At 34.9% G+C, this 21618-nt stretch overlaps 2 protein-coding genes across 3 annotated transcripts in view; one reads left to right on the top strand and one right to left on the bottom strand.

Annotated features, from left to right (window-relative positions):
• Nucleotides 1-15710: 15710 nt before the first annotated feature.
• Nucleotides 15711-17562, top strand: LOC116432119 (uncharacterized). 2 transcript variants are annotated; one of them, XM_031988498.2, is made up of 4 exons: nucleotides 15711-15848; nucleotides 16189-16356; nucleotides 16662-16804; nucleotides 17006-17562. In XM_031988498.2, exons 2-4 carry the CDS (start codon nucleotides 16217-16219, stop codon nucleotides 17035-17037), a joined length of 315 nt encoding a protein of 104 aa, XP_031844358.1. In that variant the 5' UTR covers nucleotides 15711-15848; nucleotides 16189-16216; the 3' UTR covers nucleotides 17038-17562. The 2 variants fall into 2 exon arrangements, with proteins under 2 accessions (XP_031844358.1, XP_031844359.1); XM_031988499.1 differs by lacking the exon at nucleotides 17006-17562 and adding an exon at nucleotides 16903-16983.
• The window catches only part of LOC116432118 (uncharacterized), a 50047-nt gene continuing 45751 nt past the window's right edge, over nucleotides 17323-21618 (bottom strand). The window contains exon 12 of the mRNA XM_031988490.2: nucleotides 17323-21607. Coding sequence (XP_031844350.1) covers nucleotides 21040-21607 — 568 coding nt within the window. The 3' untranslated portion in view covers nucleotides 17323-21039. The remainder of the gene's footprint in view (nucleotides 21608-21618) is intronic.

Here is a 21618-nt window from a genome sequence, read left to right as displayed (position 1 = left end):
AACATTTACATTGCTTTCTTTCCGTTTTAACACTTTTTCTTACATATGTTTGATTATATCATATATTTTTCGCGAAATTCGAGAATTAGCAATTGCGTAGAAGAATAACGGTCATTGTGGCGTGCTTCAATTCAAATTTTCCGATTTGCTCCAATTTACAATTTGGTTAAATAATTCAATTTCGGTGTTAACAAGTAAATTGTTGTATTGAATTTAACTTGTTAGTGACTTTAATACGGTTTCTATTATGATTCTTTTTAAATTAATGAAATTTATCCGGTGGCGTCTATCGGTTATTCTCTTCTTGTCGTTCTATTTCAATTTTTCGGTCGTCGTTTGTTAACATTTACATTGCTTTCTTTCCGTTTTAACACTTTTTCTTACATATATTTGATTATATCATATATTTTCGCAAAATTTGGGAGTTTGTAACTGCGTAGAAGAATAACGGTCATTATGGCGTGCTTCAGTTCAAATTTTCCGATTTGCTTCAATTTACAATTTAGAAAAATAATTCGATTTCGGTGTGAATAAGTAAATTCTTGATTCGAATTTAACTTGGTAGTGATTTTAATGCGAGCGACATTATTATTTTAACAGAATTAATATAATTTATCCTATATTGTCTGTTTCAGAAATCTGATCGACGTTCCTGCCGAATGCAAAGCCGTTACGTGACGACGCCATTAGACACCTCAAGGAAGTTTGGTGACATGCATCACATTTGGGTGACACTGGTTTATTTATTTATTTATTCATTTGTTCCTTTGATTTCTTTCATTTTACTCAGATATTGAAATTAATCGTATTTGCACTTCATTGTATTTCGGTCGCGACATTATCTCTAATTGAATAATTTCAACTTGATATTATTTATAAACGATTAAATTTATAAACAATTTCGGATACAAGTTTTATTATTTAAATTTTTCGAAATTTGATATACTCATCGAAGCGTGAATAAATAAAATAACGTTGATAATTGCAAATTTGAAACATATCGAGCAATAATTTCGGGTAACGGTTACGGCGTAAAAAGTCGAGCCCCTCCCCCAGCCCCCTTGCCGGTCTACCATTGTTGCCAAACCATCCTCCCCCCATAATCAGCCCACTTCTAACCGTTTTTTTACAGGAATTTGAGACTACACGAAGTGAAGTCAGTAAAGTCAGTGTTGTTACGTATCGATAGATATATTATGTTTTAAATATATACAGGAGCTCAGTGGCTCTCGGTAATATCCCGACTATGTAACTGGAGTAGGGCATTCGGAAGTAGAGTCAGTGTTTCTTCGCGATGTTTGACAAGAAGTTTCCAGAGCATCGTGGCTCTTAGCTTTTAGTTCCGCCATATTAGAGTCACATTTGTTCGTCGGAAATTATTCTCGGTCGCGATAAATATAGTTGTTTTTTATTTATTTTTTTTTCTGACAAACGAAATTGTCCGTTAACGCGTAATTAGAGTCAAAGTATCGAGGAAGAGGACAACCATTGGGTGCTGTTACCGTTTTCTTTGGGTAGGTTCCTTTTGATTTCGTTTCAATAATTAAAGTTAATTTAGTATTTAATATTAAATATTAATGAATTATACGTATTAACTATTAGTTATCAATTATTTATTTGTTAATGTTGTTTATTGCTTACTGTCGAATTATTTATTTATTAATATTGTTTATGGTTTATTGTTCAATTATTTATTTGTTATTTATTTTTTATTTTTACTTTCTATTTTCTATTTTTTATATGTTATTTTTTATATTTCATTTTTTATTATTTGTTATTTATTATTTATTTTTTATTTTTTATTTTTCATTTTTACTTTCTATTTTCTATTTTTTATATGTTATTTTTTATATTTCATTTTTTATTATTTGTTATTTATTATTTATTATTTATTTAAAACGAAAAATGAAGATTTATTACTACGTTTTTTAATTAATTTTAATATAATTTTCTCTTTTTTATTCTAGATAACAGCTTACTTTAATTGAAGCAGTTGACTGCCGCAGCTCGCAGGACGGGCATCTGGCGTCGTTGTTGGTGGATCAGTGTAAGTGTTCTCTTACATTAACAATAAATAATTCCAGTTTTTGCAAAATTATTATTTATTTTGGATTAAGCCATAAACAGTTTCTTATTTTTTGTGCTTTTTTCATTTTTAGTTTGCTGCTATTGATCCCCTTCGACGTCCATCGGTTCCGTGAGTACACAAAAAAAGGGGAAAAGAGTAAAATAATTATTGGGTTTCTTTTTTTTGGGGTTAATTCTTCTGGTCACTTATGTTGTAGGACGAATGGTCCAATTGCGACACAGGTGATTGGTTGTTTTGTTATTTTATTTTGTGAGCATAATGAACGCAGATACGCCAAGCGTATCTGTGAGTAGTAACATCTAATTCTGAGACAGGCAGGAATCTTCTTGTATATAGTGGTTTTTAAGTATCGATTGTTTTTAAATCAAAGGAAGCTGAAGTTTTCCGTAAATAATTAAATAAAAGCTGAAGAAGATTAAAATATCTTTAAATAATTGTTAAATTTAAATGTCAAATGAAATATTTGAGAGTATATATTATACGTTGATCGTATCAATAAATTCAATTTAGCTTTTTCCCTATTTTTAATGATAATGACTGAATAATATTTTTTCAATTAAAGTTCATTAAATAATATGAATATATTAGAGACAAAGTGCAAGAAGATAATTCGCGACGGGTAGATCCTTGAGTCAAAGCAACAAGTTTACCTCATTGTAGTATGTTTTACAAAATGTGCTTTGATAAGAGGATCGCCCGAGGGTTTCTAAAGAATTCCATTATTAATCATTTGCACTCGAAAGTTTTTCATTAGAAATTTTCAACACTTTCTGATGAGACATAGACAACATTTTTAAAACAATTTATTGAGAAATCACGCATAAACTGATAAACAAAGATATTTTATTTCAATTTCTGATGAGATACAGACAACATTTTTTAAACTAATTTATTAAGAAATCACGCATAAACTGAGAAACGAAGATATTTTATTTCAATATTTCATATACTGATGCTTTTTACAGAACTTAATGTTAAATATTGAACTTTATGATTTTGCTGTACTAAATTAAATGCTGACTGAGAGTCACCTGTCGAGTGCAAGGGGTTAAGCGAATTCCAGTCCGCTAAAAAACTAACAAATACTTGGTTTTTAGTTAGGCTTTTCCAGGTATCTTAATCCGTGTTCATTACTCAAGTCCTTTCACGTGCCCAGGTGCTACTTGGGAGGATGAGAGCAATGGGTACGATGAAATATATTATAATTAAAAATGTGTGACGACTGATGACGTTTAGCGTATCGTGCACGACGTAATTTCCACTTTGTGTGTGTGGCTAGGCAGTGGAATTGCGCCGGAATTTTGACAATAGCATTAAAATAAAATTCAAAGAAGAATATTATTCAATTGGAATAATTAACAACTTGATTTCATAAATACCATGTAACAATAACTTCAGAATACAATATTGTTCAATTGGAATAATTAACAACTTGATTTCATGAATACCATATAACAATAATTTCAGAATACAATGTATAATATAATATATATAACTTTATACTTAATATAATAATTAATATATTAACTTTATACTTAAATAATGATATCAATAATAGTCAACCATAGTATATTTCAATTAAATCAGTTCGCAATGGTCACTAGCGTTATCAGTCGATTCCAGAAAACGGTACGTACCCTTAGAGTGTGTTTGTTGGTTGACGCTCAGGTGTCGGAGGCGTCCCGGGACGTCTCTCTAGGTGTTAGGCTAATATTGCGCCTGGGTGTATGAATGAGAACCGTGGAGTGATGTGTGTTGGCGAGAATGTCTTTGCATTTTTTTTAAATATAGGGCTAGGTAGGACAGGTAATTTACCTTTTGGTGTGTGTGCTTTAATTATAAGTAGGCAGGGGCCGGGGCTGGCTACCACCTTTTCTCTTCGGGTAGGCCCCCCTTTCGCGGTGTTGGTCAGCTACTGGAAAAACTTGTGGAGTTAATTCGAGGCTGGCCCAAACGGAGAATGCCGTTTGCTGTTAGCACCGATTTAAACTCTTCAAGTTTTAGGGTTTCTGTGGGCTAGCTTCCGCGGTCGCGGTCGCGTTCGCGATTTCGGTTAGGGACTCGAAACGTTGCGCAACTTGCTCATTGCACGAACAGTGAACGACAACGACAGGAGTCATTGTCTGTTGACTAACGAACAAGTGTAGGGTTTCAGATATGTGGCGGACCGCAGAAGAAAAGAAGAGGCTATATGCTGAAGAGGCCCAGACGAAAGTCGTTCAAGCGGGCAACTATTAATGGCGCTCCATCACGTATGAGATTGGGCGTCATTCTTGTTACTACATTGTCATTGTGCTCACTATTATATTATCGTCTTATTATTTTTTATTTATTTATATTTACCAATTAATTTTTACCATTCATTTATTTACTCTTTATTTCAGGTTTATTTTTATGTATTTCTTATATTTTCTTTTCGTTTATTTTTGTTAATTTATAGTTTTTTTTATTTGTTTCCTAGGATGGCCTTCTGCCAACCTATTTCTTATAAGGGCAGATCGCGGTTTTTAATTAGTGTTGCGAACAAAATGATTACGATTTAAGTAATTATACAATTACAGTTTGAATTTTGGTCTTGTAAGCGAAGTAGAGTTAACTTTCAATGTATATAAAATTTGGAACTTCCATTTATCACATGATCTACTGACTTTCTGAATAAAGATATAAATATGACGTCATTCAACAACACGAACAGTAAAATGAATATGTTCACGATTTTATGTTAGAAACGTGTGTTTCGTTTACAAATCTTTGTCAAATGATTTAAATTCTAAATTTAATATTTCAATGAAGTAATAAATATCTCAAAATTTAAGCCAAATCTCAATTGCTTTTAATTCATATTTTAGATTAATTGAAATAATACAGAATAATTTATTCCGTAACTAAAACGTATATTTCATATACATAATTAATTATTTCATTAGAATATTTAATTAAGAGTTTAAACTATTGTATATAATCTCCAAATATTTAAGTCCTCAGGAAATTCTTTTTAATCCATGTTATATCATAATTAACCCGATTTAGAATGTTGCAATTCTTCTATAACTTGAGATGGTCTGTTATTTAATGTTCACTATCAAATAGTTGTACAAAATCACACGAGATAGACAAATCTCAATGTGAAACTTAATCAAACATAAAATAAAATTAATGTATGATAGAACCGACAGCAGAATGAGGAATGCAACAGTCAAGAAACATTCGATTCTCGAGCAATTTTGGTCTTATACCGCGTACCGTATCATTGAAACCAATGCGGAACCAGTACGTTCAATTTAATATAGTGGAGCAAACGTATTGGCTCGTTCTCACAGGCGCATGTTATAGCAGTTAGCGCAATACCACGGTGTACGTTGCTACGTTCATTTACCCCGTTCCCACATGTCGCGATTTGCAGTTCCGTCCTGGAACTTGTGTACCGCGGATCGCATGAAAACGGTACCGTTTGCAAAAAGAAGACGTATTAAGTTACGTCACCTGCGACGGTACCGGCATCGAGATTGTCCATCGCAATTAGATGGACATCGACGTGTCGTGCTATTCGCGGAGTCTACACAGTAGAGTCTGGAACGTAGCGGCGTGCAACCTTAGCCATTTGATGGTGTGTGAGCGTTAAATGCACGGGAACCTGCTAATGCGTTTCAGGGCATGTATAGTGTTTTTCGAAGGTACTGGTTTCCTCGCGCCGATATTAAAGTAGAGTCAGTACCACTCATAGTGGAAGATAAAACACGTGGTGATACCTTGTCGCCCTAAAAAAAAAAGACAATGGTGTTGCCACGTTGTCGATTAATTGCTCGGTGAGTTTAATGTGGATTGAGTATTGCGAAACGCATTTTGCTGTTGGACATGGTGGACGCTTGACGTTCATACAAGTTGTTTGTGAAATTTTTATTGCTATTTTACTGTTTAAGTTGAAGCGAATGTTATTAACAATGACCTCAATGTTTTCGTAAATGAATGTACTTCGTGATGGAACAGTCTGTAGAGGTCTCGTAACGGTGAAACGACCTCTTGTACAATTGCCTTTGTCAAATCATCGTTCAGTATGGAACAGAATGGATTAAGACTTAATCTGTAACTTTATTAAACATAAAATATAATTCATACATGATAGTATAGAGTGTACGTCGAGTAAAGCGAGAATCAGGAAACATTTGGTTCTCGAGTAATTCTAGTTTTGAATATACAAACGCATTATAGCTGCCAATGCAGAAAACAAATGCTGATTTTAGACTGTAGTGATTTAGTAAAGTTGTGGTGGTTGTTGAGTATCAAAGTTCGTTAAATATAAAATGAAATTATATATCGTAGAACAGACTGCAGTATGAGGAATGCAATAGTCGAGAAGCAATCGACTCTCGAGCAATTTTGGTCTTGTATCGCGTACCGTATCATTGAAACCAATGTGGAACCAGTACGTTCAATTTAATATAGCGGAGCAAACGTATTGGCTCGTTCTCACAGGCGCATGTTATAGCAGTTAGCGCAATACCACGGTGTACGTTGCTACGTTCATTTACCCCGCCCCCACATGTCGCGATTTGCAGTTCCGTCCTGGAACTTGTGTACCGCGGATCGCATGAAAACGGTACCGTTTGCAAAAAGAAGACGTATTAAGTTACGTCACCTGCGACGGTACCGGCATCGAGATTGTCCATTGCAATTAGATGGACATCGACGTGTCGTGCTATTCGCGGAGTCTACACAGTAGAGTCTGGAACGTAGCGGCGTGCAACCTTAGCCATTTGATGGTGTGTGAGCGTTAAATGCACGGGAACCTGCTAATGCGTTTCAGGGCATGTATAGTGTTTTTCGAAGGTACTGGTTTCCTCGCGCCGATATTAAAGTAGAGTCAGTACCACTCATAGTGGAAGATGAAACACGTGGTGGTACCTTGTCGCCCTAAAAAAAAAAGATAATGGTATTGCCACGTTGTCGATTAATTGCTCGGTGAGTTTAATGTGGATTGAGTATTGCGAAACGCATTTTGCTGTTGGATATGGTGGACACTTGATATTCATACAAGTTGTATGTGAAATTTTCTTTGCAGTTTTGCTATGAATGTTGAAGTAAATGGTATTAGCAATGACCACAATTTTTTCTTAAATGAAAGTTGTACCTTTAAGTGGAACAGTCTGTAGTAGAGTCTAGTAAAGTATGATTTTTTTGGAATTGATTTTTTAAGAATTATTCTGTATATGGTTCATCACGAAGTTACTCTTATGTATAACATATGTAATAATCATGGGAGAATTAGTTACTGGAATAAATGTTCTGTAGCTCCAAGTGTTAAGCTTCGATTACGTTTTGAGTTCAAAGTTTCAGTGTGAGAGAACCCAGTTTTGAAATAGCAAATTGTGGATTTCTGATATATATTTTTTATACGAGTTTTTTGATTGTTGGTATATATCTTTTATATTAGTTTGTTGATTGTTGGTACATATCTTTTCACTGTTCGTTTTGTTAAACGTGCGATTATGTTTATTGTTGAATAGTGTTGCACTGTGTATTAAGCACGTTTGATTTTAAATTGTATATTTTTCATTATTGTTGTGACTTTGAATTGTCATGTTTTCTGTAGTGTTGCGAAACGTCAATGCCCCATTTTGTGCTGAAATTATATCTAATCCATAACAGCCAATGGCTAAATATGGAGATTCATCATAGTCAAATTGGCTGACAATGTTAGGGTACCTTCCATCCATAAGCCTCCTAATCCTTCTCCCTAGTGTTGCGTATAAAAAAATACAGGTGCCCGGTATTTTCTTGTTTTTATGTATTAATTACTATACAATGTACTAATAATATTTTACATATTAATAATTTTATATATTAGTAAATTAGTGTTGCGATCAATGATGCATCGTTCGTGTTTTTTTTTTCATTTTCTGTAATCTCCTTTTTGTTATTGCTCCCTATTGGTTCAACCGTATTTACCACTAAAGTATTGCTCGAAAGTAAATTAAATTATAAAAATATTTAAATGATATTTACTTTTTCAAAAATATTTCTCAATTCTTTCAGATTGTAATAATCAGATTATTGAAATAATGATAATAATGATAGATTTAGTTCTACTGTATTGAAAATGCGTATCAAATGAATATACTTAAAAGCTTGCTCTGAAAAGACATAACTATAATTCGATTCTTCATATTGATAGTTAACTTCTTAAAACCGCTACAAATTCGTTTGTATTTTTCACGATTAAAACATTTAGTTCTCAGTACAGTAAAATGCAAATACTTTAATTTGAACATCTGAAATTCCTTTGACGTTCATTATTTGATTTTGACATAAAATATATAATGTATAATAAATTGTTAGTATTAATAATTGAACGTAAGTGTAAGAAATAGTTACAAGTACGAGTTCATAATGAAAAGTTAAATGATTTGTCAATATTAAGATTTATAACGAGTTGTTGAGTTTTTAATTTCAAGGATTTAATCCTCCTGATTTTTGCATTGAAATTGAATAAATTGGTTGTTTAAATTTAATTGTCCATATCTTGTATATTCATGTGATACTAATTAGTTTCTTTTCAGCTATTAATCGAATAGAAAGATTTCTGTTTGTTTAGGTATTCTTTTCTAGAATTGAACTTGTATCAAGGAAACTGAGCCAGTGCTAAACAGATGTGTCAATGGTAAGAAGCCAGAAATATATTTTGAATTGAATTTAAAAATGGAATTCGATTCACATTACTATTTAATTCTTTAACTTTTGTTTCAGGATAGGCGTTCTAATTAGGAAAGAAATCCTCATGGAAATACAAGCAGGAAATTGAAGTACAACTGAAGAAGGAGACAATTATAATAAAATCATCGAAGGGAATCAATTATGGTATAAATCAAGAAGAAGAGAGATATATTGTTTAATTGTATATTATTTTCAGGTGTCTATATCATTTGTGTATTATTTTCAGGTGTCTATATCATTTGATTATTATTTTCAGGTGTTTATATTGTTTGTGTATTATTTTTAGGGACTACATTGTTTGTGTATTATTTTCAGGTGTATATATTTTTTGTCTTTTATTTTCAGGTGTCTATATTGTTTGTGTATTATTTTCAGGTGTATAACGAATTCAATTCTCTTTTCAGCTAGGTATCATCGTGGGATATCAACAGTTAACATGAATATTCAGCCTATGCATGTATACGTACATGTATATATTACACACATTAGAATGCCATGCATGGTTAGGTAGGGGATTTATTGGGCTTTAGAAGCTCAAAGGTTCATGAACAAAGTTTAGGAATTAATATAATATTGTATGTTTTATGTTGTTCTGCTTATTGTACAATGCATTGTTTCTTTCTTTCACAGTTTTACTTATTACTAATTATATTATTTTGTGTGTAATGAATTTGGTTCCCTTTCCAGCTAGGTATCTTCGTGGGACAGCATCAACACAACGCAATACATATGTAAACACGTGTTAAAATACCATGGTTAGGTAGGGAATTTATTGAGCTTTAGAAGCTCAAAGGTTCATGAACATTGGGGAATTGCTAGTAATAGGTATTGATATTTAGGATACTATTATATAGTATTATATTAGGTACTATTATAGGTAGGTTAATATTGGGCCGGGTAGGTTCGCGCAAAGCAGCTCCTTCTGTAATGCATTTGATTAGCAAATGTGTTCCAGACGGAGATGCTTAATTTTCAAAATTTGTTAATTTGGGGTTTAGTCCAAATGTTTATTTGCATTCCGCTAGGGTGGGCCGATTGCAGAACATGAGGGTGGGCGGGTCTCCTCGCAGCAACCTCCTCGTGGTGAGACCTGGGTCGGAATTTTCCTTGGAATAGGATATTGTTATTTTCAAAATTGATATTTTATACCAAGGATTATGCCCGTGCGAATAGCTGCGAAAAATTTAATGTTCTGCAATCGATGTTAACTTTTGTTGTAGTTTCTGTTTCAGAGATCGGACTGAAGTTCATAGAGAATAATCTCATACCATTCTGTAATAACATCCTTGACAACGTCCATCGCAATTTTAAAGGAGCCTGGTAACAGTTCATAATGAACGTATTTGAGTGCTGTTTATTTATACTCTTACTAGAATCAGGTATTTGAATGCATATAGTTACTAGCCTTTCAATTATGTAGCATTGAAAATCTCACATGATTAAATTTGTTTTTAATATAGGATAAAATATAAAAACACAGAAGTTCGCAGAGAATGTAGTGAAAGGATAATCGGAAGTCCCGAGACGCTTACATAGTTCGTAGTATATTCATCATGGGATTCATCACGGTACCATGTAGACTTCCAACCCATAACCCGCCAAACGCGTGACCGCAACACATCTCAACTTATGGGATCCCAACCTAGCATGCCTAAGTAGTTAGATCCACCATTTGGTCGAACGCAGCAATGCGTAGAATCCCAGTTGGCTGGAACCCCAACCTTGCATGCTGAGTGTGTAGTAGTTAGATCTGTATAACCCCATCCATGCATGCCTACATACGTAGTTAAATCCACCATTTGGTCGAACGCAGCAATGCGTAGAATCCCAGTTGGCTGGAATCCCAACTCGCATGCCTAGTAGTTAGATCCTCCATTTGGTTGAGCGCAGCAATGCGCATAATTGCCCACTTGGAGGGAACCACCCTAATCTTGCATGTATATGTAGTTAGATCCTCCATGTGGTTGAGCGCAGCAATGCGCATAATTGCCCACTTGGCTGGAATCCCAGACTTGTGTAGTTAGATCTGCCACTTGGTCGAGCGCAAAAATCTCAATTGGTTTGAATGATCGCCGATTGGTCGAGCGCATAATCTCACTTGGCGGAGAACTTGCATGCCCTAGTATTTAGATCTGCCCAATTGGTCGAACGTAAATCTCAATTGGGTAGGGCGCGGCCACTGTAGTTAGAAACCAACATTCCCATATTAGTTGAGATGTTCAAACTAACTGCTTTACCGCTGCTTTTACTAACTCCTCCACAATAGAAACCTAACAGAAACTCGCAACATCGCAATTACTAACTAACTAACACGGGGCTTATTAGAAATCGTAGTGTTGCTGGGCACAACTAACCTCATAATAGTTTACTAACAAAATATCGTCGTATCATGGTTAGAACTAACAATATTAACAAACTAACTGGGAGTAGTCGTAGTACTGGTGTTGTCGTGGCCGCGGTAGTGTAGTTAGAAAGGGTTCCTAACATGCTGAAACATATAGCGATGTAAGTGGCGTTTCCTAAGTGGCATGCAGCCTGTCGTCAGAATTAGACTCTCCACACATGTTGAAGGAAACTATGATTCTAGGTTTCGCGAATTCTGCTTCAGCATTAAACCTGGTATTGTCCAGTTTCCTTTTACAGCACTATTTTGTCCTAGTAGTGTCATTTTGGGTCTTCAGTTTGAAGGTTTAGTCGCTCAATTCGTTGGTTTCTGCTCAGTTTGTTGTATGATATAATCGGTTAAACTAGGGATTGTGAATGTTCAATAACCTTTTGTTATTCGTATTGTTAACTTTAACAGGGGTTGCATTTAGTTTCGGAAATTTTTAGAATCATAAGGGTCTGTACGGTGCATTATTCTCGTTGTCAGCGGAGGTGGTGGACAAGTTGCAAAATGTAAATGTAAAACTAATTTGTCATTCAATATTAAAATATTCATTTCAGGCATTAGTTGAAAGATTCCTTATAGACTGATATTGGCTGTACCTAAGGTACCATAAAGTTTTATGTTATGAGGAGTTTTAGTCTGTAGAAGTAGAATCACCTTCCCATTGTTTGATATTGTTCGTTGTTTAAAAGACAGATTTAATGCAATGTTTTTGATAAATTATTGTTTCTAATTTTTCGGTAAATATTCTATTACTAATATTAAAATTATTTATAATTTTGGGAAATTTTATTTATCCCATTTAATGATTATAAGTTTATCAAGGTATTTAATTCTCGAGTTTTGCCGAGGACAACCTTTCCTACGTTTAAGCCATGTTCTTGTACCTTGATCACCATTTTCAAGTTAAATAATATCCGCGTCGTATACTATAAAACATCAGGCTACTATCGAGTAACAGATTTGATTGGTAACCAAGATTAGAAGTCGGCCAATTTCTATCATTAATCATTGCAGGTAAAAAGATGGGCGCACGTTACAAATGCTGTGTCGTTATCCTGCGACGGAAAACATTCTTGGCCATTGTTGTTGACGCTGATTCATCATCGGTTTGGATGGACCGGATATATACTGCGGGGGCCTTGGTTACGAGCTCGATACGCATTATTGCCGCCCGACCTTAATTTTACAAATAATCGCAAAAATATTCGGTAATTGGGCGTGTTTGTACTCGTTTGCAAAAATAGTAAACTCCGTTATGATCCTGATCTTGATATATGTTGTTATTGTCTGTGTTTTGTTCATTCAGAACGTTAAAGGTTTTAGTAGTGTGTGTTGATTCAAATGTTATGAAGGATTAAAGTTTCGCATTGCGGAATAAATTTTAGTCTTTATTCTCATTTATTGAAGTTGTGTTCCTTATAATATGTATACTTGAGTGTTAGTTAGATAATAATGATTACTGTTAATTAGTCTGTAAAAGCCTCTCTAATGCAAATCTTTGTTATCCGATGAAAACTTCATTTATACATATTATATGAAACATAACATCAATCAATGAAAATGATGACGGTAATTTCAGCTGCGTGTGAAGCTTTAATACGTTATAAAATTTGTGTCGATTGTCACTGCTAAAAAGTTTGAAGTCCGGGGTGTGCAGAGCTTTGATGTTAACAATATATATGGAAATCAAGGTTGTACGATGGTTACTATTTTTTTGGAATAAGTATAGACATTCCTTATTCCCGGCCATTCTTGGACGAATATCTGGAAAACTAAGTCCGAGTTGCAGTAATAGTTGTAGGGGAAAGTTTAGAATTAAGTCTCTCACAATATGTATTTCGAGATTATTCAAATTCTTGCGGAATCAGTGTTGTAAATAATTGTCAAAAATATTTCCCGTTTCATGATAATGATACGGTACGTTGAACGTAATCCTGTTTTTTCGCCTTCACTAGTTAATGTTAAAAATTGTACGGTTTAGAATCCGGCTACTTACGTTTGTTACATGAATAATATTCTGCATGCTTTATTGCATCAATCGTGTCGATTTGTTTACCTCGGCGATGGCGTGAGAGCTATAAGAATAGGTGTGGGCGTTGGATTGTTTATCTTTAGTAATGCCCGAAAATTATTCATTATCTTCCTAAAATTATAATTATTCAATGGTATAAATGCTATTTTCTAAATTGTAAATAAGGTTTTTATTGATAATAAAATATTTATCAAAAGATGAATAACATTAGTTTAGAGAAACCATTGTGTTGGAAATGTTGATTAGATAATGAGCAATGTTATTCAATTGGTAGATATTTTATTTCAGCGGAGTCAACACCTTTATAACGAAAGGTTTATGGTTTTCTTCGTATATTTGATATCCATTTATAATGAAGGTTCCAATTAATTTGCGGGGTGTCTATTTTGATACTGCGTGGCCAATTAATTTTGCGTTTGCTGTTTGTTACTTGTTGATCGTCTTCTCTGATTACGTGAATAATGTATTGTATGAAACTTTGATACTGGAACTTTTTTAAATTAAATACTCTCTTGGGTAAGTCTAATAATATGGGTAATGGATGTTTATGGGACATTTTGTGTTCTTTGTTTAAACGTTGGTGTCACACAGCAAACTGAAAAGAATCCACAGGGTTGACTTACTGACCTCTTAAGCTGAAGTGTCAAAATGGTACTTTAGGGGCAAAATAGGGCTATAGAAGGGAACTGACCAATCGAAGGCTTAATGTTAAAGTAGGACCGTGAAACTGTAGGAGTCGTTGTTTGTTTCAATGTGTGCAGTGGGCTTGACTCCGGTGGCAGGTTTTATGGGACCTAGGGGCCGTTGTTTGCATCGCCGCATGTTCAGCGTGTGGGGCCCTTAACACATTGCGTACCAGAAACGGGACATCTCGCTTTTATTTAAACCTATCTTTGTAACTTTGCTAACTACCATACTATTTACAAAAATATGAAATTTTATTAGAACTGATTACTTGTTTAATAATAAGATATTTGAATATTTTGCATATAGTAATATATTACGAACTTATAAGTTGATCGCAATGAAAAATTGCAATGAATTAATCAGTACGCAATGTGTTAATTCATTCGCTTGCTTTACCTTGCTTGCTTTACCTTTCTTGCTTTACGTCTACGCATTCTTATTCGCTTACTTTACCTTTCACGCTTTACATCCATTCTCATCCGCTTTCTCGTTCTTTCGGTTGCTCCTTTTTCTCACTCTCTGTCACGCACTTCCTTTATCTTTTGCATCTATAGCTTACATTCGCACAGTCAGGTTTATACTGTCTTTTTCATATTGCTTCTAAAAGCAAGTAAATTATAATAATAAATATTTACAATTCTCTTTCTTTTTGCTGTTATTTCCTTTCTTTAAGAATTTGAAGGAATGGTAATTGTACATTCAACTCTATCTACTCTTCTTTTGTTTTGCATTCAGATAAAATAAATTCATTACTCAAATTTTATTGCTAATATTTTATATGTTTATGTATTACTACTCCGTTTCTTTGCTGCTACTAATCAAACGGATACTTTTTTGTTTCAGGCTATGTATTTATTCATATGAAAACATGTATTGAAAGGAAAGAAGGAAAGGTATTAAATAGAAATATTGTTGATTATACATTGAATTTTAATTGATGTGTTTCACGTAATTGTATATTTGTGTTAATCATGTATTTTATTTTGTTCTGCTTTTTGTGTAATGCACTATTCCTTTGTTTCAGGCTAGGTATTTGTTCACATGAAAACATATATTGAAAGAAATAGAGGAAACCTATTAAGTAGGAACATTATTGATCATACATTGAATGTCAATTGATATATTTTATTTAATTATATATTTGTTTTACTTGTATATGTGTTTTACTTGCATATTTGTTTTAATTCTGTATTTGTTTTAATGGTATATTTGTCCTAATTGTGTATTTGTTTTAATGGTGCATTTATTCTGATTGTGTACTTGTTCTAATTGTATATTTGTTTTAATTGTGTATTTGTTTTAATTGTATAATTTATGTTGTTCTGCTTCTTATGTAATACACTGTTCCTTTATTTCAGCGTTTAACTTATTATACAATTTTTGTCTAATTATATGATTATATTATTCATACTAATATCATTACTAATTACATTCATGTTGTTACTAATTATATTATTTTGTGTGAAATGAATTTTATTCCCTTTCCAGCTAGGTATCTTCGTGGGACAGCATCAACACAACGCAATACATATGTAAACGTATTAAAATACCATGGTTAGGTAGGGAATTTATTGGGATTTAGAAGCTCAAATGTTCATGAACATTTGGGAATTAATATTCGGTCGGGTAGGTTCAAGCAAAGCAGCTCCTTCTGTAGTGCATTTGATTAGCAAATGTGTTCCAGGCGGAGATGCGTCATTGTTTAAATTCATTATTTCAAGAATTTGATTTAAATTTCTATTTGAATTCCGTTAGGGTGGGCCGATCGAAGAACAAGTGGGTGGGCGGGTCTCTGATCACAGCAACCTCCTCGTGGTGAGACCTGGGTCGGCATTTTCCTTGGAATAGAATATTATATTCTACAATATTAATATTTTATTCCATATCAAGGATTATACCGAGCTAATAGCTGTGAATTTAACTCTTCACACCTAAAGGTAAAAATATTCACTTTCCAAGAATGGATCAAATTTTTAAAGTGCGATATTCACTATATATACAAAATATCTATCGTATAATGAACTCGTACTTGAAAAGAGTTGCAAGCTGATCAATTTAGAAATCAATTCATTTTCAGTTATGATTTTCAATGTGTCCCCGTATTGCCTTTTCTCTGCACTACTTGTAAATTCAAGTGCATGATTCAAGCTTTTACTTCAACTTAGATGATTTCAAAATTCAAACTTTTCATGTTGCACCAGCTACACGCAACCTCGCTTACACGAGGGACCAGGTAAATACGCACGCAGATAAGTAAAACGTTTTCTATATCTACAGGCGAACGATCCGGAAGATCTCGATTCAGATGTCGGACGTGCACGCCACATGGACTTCAGCTCGTAAATATCGTTTTGGCACAGACGGTAAAATAGTTCTCGCATCTTCTGTTCTCCACGAGACGCCGGGACGTAACACTGGATATCCAACGTTAATTCACAAACTTATGTAAGTGTACCTACATAATTACTTACAGACATTGCATGTTATGGGAATATTTTAATACAGCTATGATTTTTCAAATTCCAGTACACCAAATTAAAACTATAACACCACGAAATTCGCGTGAAAAATGGAACCCTATTTAACACTTTTAACACTTTTAACACTTTCTAGAATTAGCAACACTTTACAGCGATACTTCCAAGCTCCAAATTCAAAAAGGGACACAAATTATCAACTTTTACACTTACCAGAGTTAGGATGCCAAATCTCCATTATCTAGAAATCTTATCGCAATTTATATGTTTCAGGCACACCGCTGAACACCCGAAGAGATATCGTTTGTCTACCAGTTTAAGCGTTTTGCCACGGATGGCACTACCAGTTAAAAACGCAGATTTTCGAAAGCAGATCATTCTTGCCGCCATGTACATTACATGGAATGCCCAGAACGGTAAGAATTATTTATTGTATTGAAAAGATTAGCTTAATATTTTTTAATTTCAATTTGAAGTCATTATCTGAATATTACTATGAATTTGTCTTATTCAGAGTAATATCGATTGCTCGAGTCTCACCTGGTGAAGGTGTTTCTTGAAGGAGCACGAAGCAACAGCAGGAATGTGGACTCCAGGATTTTGTTTTTCTTTTTCAGAATTCGGAAGAGTTAAATGTTTTCCTGCTTGAGCTTAAGCTAATTTAAAAGAGACATATTTCTATCTTAAACTATACATGGAGAGGCCGTGTATGCAGAATTACCAGACTAAAAGAGAAAAAGGAAGTGAATCAAGGAAAAAGTCCTTGATTCCAATGAGATGAGTCAGAGAAGATTCCGCGGTGACAGGAACTCAGGCCTAAGCCCATATTTTGCCTCGTTGAATGTTATTTTATTCAGGTAAACATATTCCTATGTATATTAAACGTTTGTAAGTTATCAGGATCAGGTCGTGCGGGGAATTAAAACAATGCGAATAATGTTTTGATAATTTAATTCGAGAAAGCATAATAAATACTTTACCAAGGGATAACGGTATCTGTACATGAACAGCATGTAACATTACGTACACATAATGTTCCATCGGTAACGAATATGAAATTACAACTGTTCTATTCGAGAATAAATAACATCGCGATATATACTTTGTCGTAATCAAGATTTCGAGTAAACCTAGTAGGAAAGATTGTACGGAAACACGGAAGAGATGAAACGTTTCCCTCGGATAGACGCTCGATCGACTCTTACTATGTAACTACACCCGACGTAGAAAAACAAGGGGAAGATATATTGCTAAGTACTATTGTAAGCGTGTCGTTGATCGATACAATGTATTATGTAAAATAAAATCGATCTCACGTTTCTTCTGAATGAATGACAAAAATGATCGAACGGTCAACGATTTCTTTCTTATTCGCGGTACCGATCACACGTATGGAACTAAGATTTATTTATTAGAATCCATGAAAATAAGGAACGGTGTGTTACATTGTTTATTACGGCCAATAGAAGAATATATCGTATATGTTACCACATTTTTAATACAAGACACTACAATCAAATTTCGTTAATTTGAAGAAGTGAAAGATGTTTCTTAATATCTTAAATCGTTATTTGAAACAGTTAATTCAGATTGATAAAATAAATGTTGGATTTCGTAAAGAAAAATTGTAAGTGATTATTCCTTATGAATTAGTGACTGAATTAATTGTTCTATAACGAAAAACGTGTTTACGATAATGTAGTATACAAACAATGCATCCGACGCGATACTAATTCGTCTAAATGAATCGTTATATAATTTAATATCTCTTTCGTGTAGGGAGGCGACAATTCTAGTGGTCCCATACTTTTGACCGGCACTCTAACGAAACTAACGCGCATCGACTGCGGAACTGGAATTCAAATGAAAATTAAAAAATACTTTCTATCGGTAGCGTCCTTATAAGATAATCGTTTCCTTCAGTCATCGTTAACAAATAAATTTACTCGGTAACGGCCATAGATTAATTTATTTCACTGCTACAGGCTGCTTGAAGCTTTCCCTGGCCATTTCTTAGGAACATACACTGCGGATGATTGAATATATACATTTATTACAAAAATACGAAAATGAAGAATGTATAACAAGCACGTAAACAGCGATTGTCAATCGAGTACATACAACAAATGAACGTCTGTGTATGAATGGAACGAAAATCATGTTTGGCCGTTCTACTCGGAAAACTCCATGCAACCTGTTGCGTGTATTTGGGCTACCAACTTCGATAGAATCTAGAAAACTTAACAAATCGCTTGGGAAACTCTGATATGACTCAATCGTCGTCAAGTTCATTAGCACCATTAAAGACACTGATTCCAACGGTTCCATTGGCTAAACCGGAATTGGACGAAGACCTCCTTAATTAAATTAGCCAACTCGATACGCCGTGATTTATATACTTTCAACGTTTCGTTTTGTACAACGGGACAGTAGAATGTTATTGCACTTGAACAATCTCTTGCCACGGGGTCGGTGTATCATAAATAAAAAAATAAAACGCTTCGAACCGCGCGGCGACGGAGACTCCGTATAGTTCTCTCTATTTACATATAAATATCTTTCAATGAGATACGGATAAATTAATAAATACATACGCTAGGTGCGATCAACGTGCGATGGCAACTCGGTTTCGTTGCGGTGATTTAACATTATTCTAGCGAGGATCGTGTACGAGACGCTTACGTCTCGGAGCAGCTCGATCATTGCCGATCTATTAAATCGCTGACAGATTGCGTAAAGGGGTCAAAAAATATACTTGGAACTGACGAGGGACGAGCTCCTGGTCACTCTTAAACTTTTTATTAAGGACGTTCGGTCCCTGCCGCGGGACTTGTTGTGTGTGCTCGCATAAAATACAATTCTAATAAATGTCATGGTTACGTGAACTTCGGTGCTCGATTGTTTCCCTTTTGCCTGGAAACTATTGCTGTACATTCCCGTTTGCGACCGTAAAATCCCGATATCTCACGTGTAATTGCTCGTAAAAGCTTGGTCACACCGGCAACTGACCTCGAAAATCGGTTTCGTCGCCATGTTGGGTTGGAATTGAACGAATTCGTATTATTTTACAGTGAAATACGGAACAGTCAACTGAAGCTGCCATTTTTATTCTTGCGTCGACGCGGAAGTAATGAATGTTTTTGATCTTGGAGAAAGTGATTTGATATTATTGAATTGTTTTTTTGATCGTTTCAGGATTATAAAAGGGATTCTGAAGTTGTTTCTCTGTGGTCACACTAAAAACGTGGGAGATTTTTCGAGAATTCGTTCTGGGAATTGAAAGGTTCGAAGAAAATTCTATTCGATCATTACTAATAGAGCTTAACTATTGCTATCGTAATATTACGGTCATTTTTTCCACGGGACGTTTACATACACTCACAAACATAATACTTGAATTGCGGGTCTACATGGAAATTATTAATTCCATAGGCTATTAAATTAAGGAAACTAGTGTAACTCATTACATAGTTTACTAAACAAGGAATGAAATGTAGGATTCCTTAATCGTTAGCTGAAGTTTTAGTATATTTTATGCACTCATAGTTCAAGTAAATGCATAGATACTTGCTTCTATTTCCTGCTTGTAAGTACACGAAAATACAAATACACAAACACTCATTCGAAATAAATAAACGCGATGAAAAATCACTGCAATATTAAATCTTATCGTATAGAATTGATCCTCCAATAATTTCCCATATTTTTAGGATCCCCATCTAGAATCCACCTTTAATCATTTCTAACTAGTAACTGCTAAACAGTCGTAGAACAATTTTAAAAGGATCTACAATGTAAAGCGTCTTACACTCAAATAAATAAAAATGATTCGATACGCTTACGCGTCAATTGAAATGGAAGAACATTTTTCTCAAATACTTTCTCCATTACCATCGCGTCATGGATTACTAACCCAAACCTAATGTTCCTACATGTATCAGTCTCAAAAGTGGATTGAGCGAAAATGTACGAAGTCAGTTCCTGCATTTTCTCCCTCCTCAAGGAAAACTGCACCGATTATTGCAATATTGGTTCGTTTTCTTCACTGGTACCTGCTGTTCCCTCTAAACCCGTTTCTCGACTAATGGGCAGGACATTAATCTCCTAATGAACCAGCACAAAATTAACTCTGGAGCCTCTTTCACTCCACATCCTCTAATCTTCAACTACAATCCAATCTATTCCTCCATTCTTTATCTACAACACCATAGAAAAGAAAACAACCACATATGGCCCACTTACGAGCACTATTGGTCAACAATGGATCTACATCATCCGACCAAGAAAACCAAATTCATCACGATTTTCAGAATCGAATCGAATACATCAAAAACTCTTGCGCCTGCACACAAGGTGTTCGAACATTGTTCTCTCTAGACAATTATACTATCGAAGAAAATAAAACTAGAATTATAACCACTGCCGTGATCTTCATCAAGGCATCCTAAAACTTAGTCTTATTCCGACAGTACGGGTCAATTTGGTAGAAGTTCGATGGAAGTTCAATTCGCGAATACCTCTCGGAAACCAGTCAGCGTTAGACGCTGGTCTTCCTGTACGACCGTTTCGCATATTTTCCAAATATGCCTTCGGCGCGCCTGCGGAGATACACCGTCGATTTCTGTCTGGAAATCACCCGTTGCCGCTGCTGTCAAAGAATCGACACGTCCTCTGAGTTCCTATTCTCCGGCAACATGGCGATCCTCTCTTCCATCTGAATGGTCCCAGCGCTGTTGTTTCTCTTTGAGTGATCGTTCGCCATTCCTGGCTGGATGTTCACGTACCTAGGCCCCTCCTCCTCGTTTCGCTTGAAGTTCTGAAGACAGACTCCTGGCCCCGAAGACGATTCACCGGAATTCATTAATAACGGTTTCGAACTTTCTAGGTCGCTGATTACATCGCCTAAGAGACACTCTTGGTTCTTGTCGTCCTGGCAGTTTATATCTAGCAGAGGAGGACTTGGGATTTCCGTGGGACTAGAGGCTGAAGTGGAGGAACGCGTGTTCGTTTGAGGCGGCCAGGATAACGAGAACTTTCTTCTGAGGATGTTGTCGATCTGCAAATCGAACTGGCCGGTATGGTCTATCTGCACGCTGGCTATGGGGACGTCCAGACACGGCGACAGAATGCGAGGATTCATAGCCAGGAAGTCGACGATCTCCGGAGCTGTTGGCCTTTTTGTATGGTCTCTGTTCCAGCAGGAATACATCAGATTCTCCCTGTGGTAAAT

This window comes from Nomia melanderi, chromosome 1 (genome assembly GCF_051020985.1).
Source record: "Nomia melanderi isolate GNS246 chromosome 1, iyNomMela1, whole genome shotgun sequence".
Lineage (NCBI taxonomy): Eukaryota > Metazoa > Arthropoda > Insecta > Hymenoptera > Halictidae > Nomia > Nomia melanderi.
The sequence above is the reverse complement of the archived record's forward strand: the minus strand, read 5'-3'. Positions and strand labels throughout refer to the sequence as shown.